This window comes from Plectropomus leopardus, unplaced genomic scaffold (assembly GCF_008729295.1).
Source record: "Plectropomus leopardus isolate mb unplaced genomic scaffold, YSFRI_Pleo_2.0 unplaced_scaffold23398, whole genome shotgun sequence".
Taxonomy (NCBI): domain Eukaryota; kingdom Metazoa; phylum Chordata; class Actinopteri; order Perciformes; family Serranidae; genus Plectropomus; species Plectropomus leopardus.
The window spans coordinates 1-5,960 of record NW_024625378.1 but is presented as its reverse complement, the minus strand read 5'-3'; the positions used below and the strand labels follow the sequence as shown (position 1 = coordinate 5,960).

General features: G+C 38.9%; 1 protein-coding gene across 1 annotated transcript; it reads left to right on the top strand.

The window, feature by feature from the left end:
* Positions 1 to 580: 580 nt before the first annotated feature.
* Positions 581 to 2,312, top strand: LOC121966178 (C-X-C chemokine receptor type 4-like; the record flags this gene model as incomplete). The annotated part of the gene is made up of 2 exons (XM_042516285.1): positions 581 to 864; positions 1,529 to 2,312. Coding segments are annotated over 2 exons (880 nt in total), but the record flags the coding sequence as incomplete, so codon positions are not given.
* Positions 2,313 to 5,960: the final 3,648 nt, after the last annotated feature.

Genomic DNA, 5,960 nt, shown 5'->3' with positions numbered 1-5,960 from the left:
AATCTTTAAAGAAATTATTTTGCTATTAAATTTCTGTCAGTCAGCGAACTGATTAATCAGCTCATCATTTTAGCTTTACTCGTATAAATATTTGAGAATTTTATTAATAACAAAACATATTTTATAAACTCTTAAGTGTGTTTATCTAACTTATGTTTAATGTTGTTTTTTCCTCAAAATGCACATACAGAATTATCATCTGAACAAATATGCACACACACACACATTTATACACACAGTAAAAGAAAAACAGGATGTCAGAGATGTTGTTGTAGATGTAAACGGTGATATCAAGTATCAGTTATGACTTTATCTTGATAATATCGTCTGTTAAGGGGTCGAAGTAATGAGGCAGAAGTCGCATCTGTAAAACTTTGGACAGAATTTGGAATATTTTTGAAAACAGTTAACAAACTCCTATTTTTTTATGCAAAATCTTCATTTGTAAAATGACTAAAGCGTTCAGATGAATGTAGTGAAATAAAAAGTGCAATATTTCCCTCTGAGATGTAGTAGAGTCACAGTATGAAGTGGCATGAAAAGAGGATACTGAAGTACAAGTATGTGTGTTGGTCGTCAGGTCAAAGTGCAGCCTCACTGATCGGTACCGCCTCCATCTCTCCGCCGCTGACCTCCTCTTTGTTCTGGCGCTGCCGTTCTGGGCCGTGGACTCAGCTCTGGCCGACTGGCGCTTCGGAGCGGTCGCCTGCGTCGGTGTGCACGTTATCTACACGGTCAACCTGTACGGCAGCGTGCTCATCCTGGCATTTATCAGCCTGGACCGCTACCTGGCGGTGGTGCGAGCCACGGACACCAACACCGGCGGGCTGAGGCAGCTGCTGGCGCACAAACTGGTTTATGTGGGTGAGTGTTGAAGCATTTTTATGGATTTGTACGGTCATGAAAAATCTTGAAAAAGAATTTGCAATTTTGCATTTTTCAGGCCTGGAAAAGAGTTGGAAAACTAAACGTACCTTGAAAGTTTTGGAAAAGTAATTTCTGGTGATTTTTGAGGGGGAAAAAAATCACCAAAATCTTTTAAAATTTGCCAAAAATCTTTAAAGAAAAAAAAATCTTTTCTTTAAAATTCGCCAAAAAATGCAAAAGAAAGAACAATCATCTAAATCTTTTCTTTAAAATGAAAAAAGAATTTTTAAAGAAAAAAAGTCGCCAAAAAAACAAAACAAAATCTTTTCTTCAAAAAAGAAAAACCAATCACCAAAAATGTTCAAAATGGGAAAAAAACCCATCAAAATCTTTTCATTAAAAATCCCCCCAAAAAATTAAAGAAAAAATATTGCCAATTTGTCTCTTTAAATATTGGTAAGATTTAAGTAAAAATTAATAAAAAATACAGCCATTTGAGGTCGTATGCTCCTCCCCTAAAGCCAAAATCAAATGTCCTTCCTAAATGCTCAAAAAATTATTTGACATGTCTCCCACGGTTTGTAGCATCGCCTTTCTTTCTGTATTGTTTGCATCTCGTCCCCCCGAGTCTCTTATGTCTCCTCCTCGTCTCTCCCTGCAGGCGCCTGGTTGCCCGCCGGCCTCCTGGCAGTGCCGGACCTGATCTACGCCCGGACTCAGGAGGGGGGCGAGGGGGCCACTCTGTGCCAGCGGTTCTACCCAGCAGACAACGCCCCGATCTGGGTCGCAGTCTTCCACCTCCAGCTGGTCCTGGTGGGTCTGGTGATCCCGGGTCTGGTGCTCCTGGTGTGTTACTGCGTCATCGTCACCAGGCTGACCCGGGGCCCTCTGGGGGGCCAGAGGCAGAAGCGGCGAGCCGTCAGGACCACCATCGCGTTGGTCCTTTGCTTCTTCGTGTGCTGGCTGCCGTACGGAGCCGGCATCTCTGTGGACGCTCTGCTGCGCCTGGAGGTGCTGCCGCGCGGCTGCGGCCTGGAGGCCGTGCTGGGCGTGTGGCTGGCGGTGGCTGAGCCCATGGCGTTCGCACACTGCTGCCTGAACCCGCTACTGTACGCCTTCCTGGGGGCCGGGTTCAAGAGTTCAGCCCGCAGAGCCCTCACCCTGAGCCGAGCCTCCAGTTTGAAGATTTTACCCCGGAGACGCCCGGGCGCCTCCACCACCACAGAGTCCGAGTCCTCCAGTTTACATTCCAGCTAGTGTCTGCCTGTGCTGTATATACAGGGTTCCCACGCTCATGGAAAACCTGGAAAAGTCATGGAATTTCACAATCGCTTTTTCCAGGCCTTGAAGAGTCATAGAAGTAGTAAAAACCAAAGAAACTTTCAAAAAACATCATGTTTAAGTGTTTTAGCCTATATAATAAATCAAATTACATTAATGTAGCATAACAGTGAATTTATTTTCTGTAGAAAATATGCCTTTGAAAGGTGTGTTTTTTTTGTTTTTTTTTAATTTTGGCTTTTTTTCTTCTTCTTTTTATTATTTTTGGCTATTTTTATAGAAAATGTAAACGTTTTTGCATATTTGTTTCTTCTTTTTAAATTTTTGTAATTTGGCAATTTTTTTCCTTTTTTAGTTTTTGTTGAGTTTTATAGGAAACCTAAACATTTTTAGAAATTTTTTGTATTTTTTTTAGAAAAACCTTTTGGTGATTTTTTTGTTAAAAACCTTAAAATTCTGGGGCAAATTTTTTTTTTTCCTAAAATTTTTAAAAGGTGTGCTTTTAAAAAAATTGCCAGAATGACACCGTTTAATGTAGCCAAAGTCTTGAAAAACAGCAGTTACTGTTGGATTTTGACAATTTTAACAGTTTTTGAACCCCTCATGTGAGATGCTGAGATTATGTTTGAATAAACATAAAAAACATCGCTTGAAAAGTCCTGGAAAAGTTTTGAAATGTAGTCTAAGAGAATGCGTGCGGACCCTGTATATATATGTGTATATACTGTGTATATGTATGTGTGTGTGTGTTTGGTGTTTGAGAAGAAGCAGTCTGCTGGCCCACGACTCGTCTTCTCCCTCACTGTGAAATGTGTCTCCTGTAAATACTGTTGGTAAATCTGTGCGATTGTTTTTTACTGTTGATATTTTTAATAAAATAAACAAATACCCATATTTGTCAGAAGGCTTTTGTCTCGTGACACAAGTTTCTTGCTTCCTGAGTGAAACTGTGACTTTCTGCTGAGTAATTGAACCTCTCAGCCACAACCAAACCCACAAAGTTTCCTGAGTGTGTTTGATAAATATCAGGCCCAAAATTTCATCTACCAGGCAGGCTAATGAGGCGGTAGATGAAAGCGTCTCAGCTTCATCACATTAAACACATTAAAGAAGAGACAGGAAATGTGGAAAAGGAAGAAACAAGTCTGAAGCAAATCTGTTTGGTCACATAAACAGTTTAAACGTCTGCAAACGGACCAAATCTGCAAAATCAAGATTGTCGTTTTGGAAACGTTTTACTTTGTGTTTTGTGTGTTTGAGCTGTTTTTTTTTTTTTTTTTGCAGACAAAGTCTTTGGGGGGAAAAGGTGTGGAAATTTTTCGGCATTGTGGCTCTAATCTTTATCATAATCAGCTCGTCTGTGCTGATTCATGATCGCTCGTCCGTCTGAGTCCACTGATCCGGAGCGTGGATGCACAAAAAAACGTTCTTTTGAAAAATCAAACTGCCTTTTTGAAAATGTGACACGGTGCAATAAGCCGGTTCTGTGTGTCTGATGAGTCACACGAGTGCGTCAGCGATTGTGTGTTTGTGTGTCGCTGTTTTTTTGGGAGAGTACAGATTTATGCTGATGATATAAACAGTTTGCTGCTTCTACGTGAGAGAAAAGGGAGCAAGAAACGGTCAAGAGGGCCTTTTTTTCCAGCGCTTCAACACACACACACACACACACACACACACACACACACACAAAGTGCTTCCCACAAACCTACTTCCACTTGGAAGTGAGAAACAGAAGCTGGAAGTTTACTGTGTCCTGTTTCCTGGAGCAGAGAGGTGTGAGAAAGATGAAAGAAGGATACAGTAACTCAGCTTCACAATAAACTGCAGCATCAGTGCATCCTCTCAGAAACATACGCGGCTTCATATACACAGAAACGTTTGTGGAGTCATTTTATTCTTTTATTTATTAAATTATTATTATTATTATTTTTATTAAACGCAGAAGAAAAACGCACTTTTTCATATGTTTTCCTCGTCTCTTGTCCTCTGTCTCTCTCTGTCACACAAACACAATTCTCTCTTCTATTCATAGTGCGTTCAAAACAGGAAAGACTTCCTGCGGCTCATTTTAGGAAAAACACGCAGCTAAAACAATCAAACAGCCGAGACGCAGCAAGTCAGCACTCACCAACACACCGAGAGCTGCTGCAGAATTAATCACTTTAACCCTTTGAAACCTTTCTTTTGCTGCATTCGGACGTCTGTCAAAAGCATTTAAATCTTTGATATGTGAGAAAAAAAAAGATTTCTTTGGGGGAAAAGGGCAGTGAGCCGCTTGGTGAGAAATGTCCCACAAATTGCAAGAAATAACTTAAACATGACAAGAAAATTACCTGAAATTTTGCGTAAAATAACATTAAGAAAATTATAAAGATAATTTTATAGTTAAAATCATGTTACAAAAAAATACAAATGTTATTTTACTGGATTTAATATTTAGAGTTTTTTTTCTTATTTTTCTTTTCCTTTGTTATGTTGTTCATTGTCTTCTTGCCACATTTTCAAGCCAATTTGCTCAGGTTTCAAAGGGTTAATCACCTTGTTTAACCAGCTCATAATTTTACAGTTATTTTATTGTTTTTTGCTTCATTTATCTGTTGTTATTGTTTTGGGAAGCACTTTGTAACATCTGTTTAGAAAAGTGACACATAAATAAATGTATTATTATTAACAATATTATTGAATGTATGGTGGAGTAATGGCATCCTGAGCAGAGAAAGAAGTCATGCTGCGTGTGTGTGCGTGTGTGTGTGTGTGTGCGTGTGTGTTGTAGTCTGAGCTTTTCTGTTCTTTGTTTTGGTAGACGGTCCAGCTGAGTCTCTCCAATCGTGTCCCACTGAGGAGCTCATCGCCTCCACTCTGCACTGCGCTCGTTTGGTGGTTAGTGCTGTACGTGTGTGTGTGTTTGTGTGTGTGTGTGTGTGTGTGTGTGTGTGGTCATTTCCTTGTTCATTGTTTTTCTTATTTCCTTGATAATTTTCTGTTAATTTGCTAATTTTTCAGTCATTTATTTGTTAAGTAGCATCATTGGCTTCTTCCCATGTTTTTTTTTAAATGAAGAAATTAAGCCAATGTGCTCCGGTTTTAAAGGGTTAACTGTCTGCTGCGTCATTTTAAAGGTGGGGGTCTGCGTGTAAACCAGGTGTACCCCATTTCTCTCAGTTTGGATGAGAGCAGTCATGAACCTCAGTCACTGTTTCAGGGGCACCAAAACAACGTGCGTGCGTCACCGTGTGAATACAAACACAGCAGGAAACGCCTCTTTTCAAATCTTCGTCCCTCTTCTCTTTCATATCCTGCTGCTCTTACAAGTGTTTGTTCCCATCGTCTTGTTTTCCCACACAAATCATCAAGGTTTCCATCGCTGCAAACACACTGGTTTGGTGCACGCTGCATGACTAGATTTAGATTTAGATTTTTTAGATGGGATTTATTTTTTTAAATTATTTTTCTTGCACAATTTAAAATACTCAAAATGACAAACAAACAAAAACAAAATACACAGTGCAGTATGTATGGATTAATAATTATAAAATTAAAAACCCAAAGTCTTTAGATTGCACCATAAATTGGAACTGCTTTAATTAAATAAAAATAAATGGAAATTTAAATCTCTGAAACATGAGCATCTGTTTGATTTGAACAACATGAAAACATAAAAACATGAAAAAAGACAGTTGCTAGAAATTGGTATAAGGTGAAAAGAAAATGTGTTTTTAAAGAAAGCAGATGATTAGAAAAATATTTTTTAAATGATAAAATGTCCAAACTATAATTATGATTACTGTGTTATTGTTCTCATATATTTA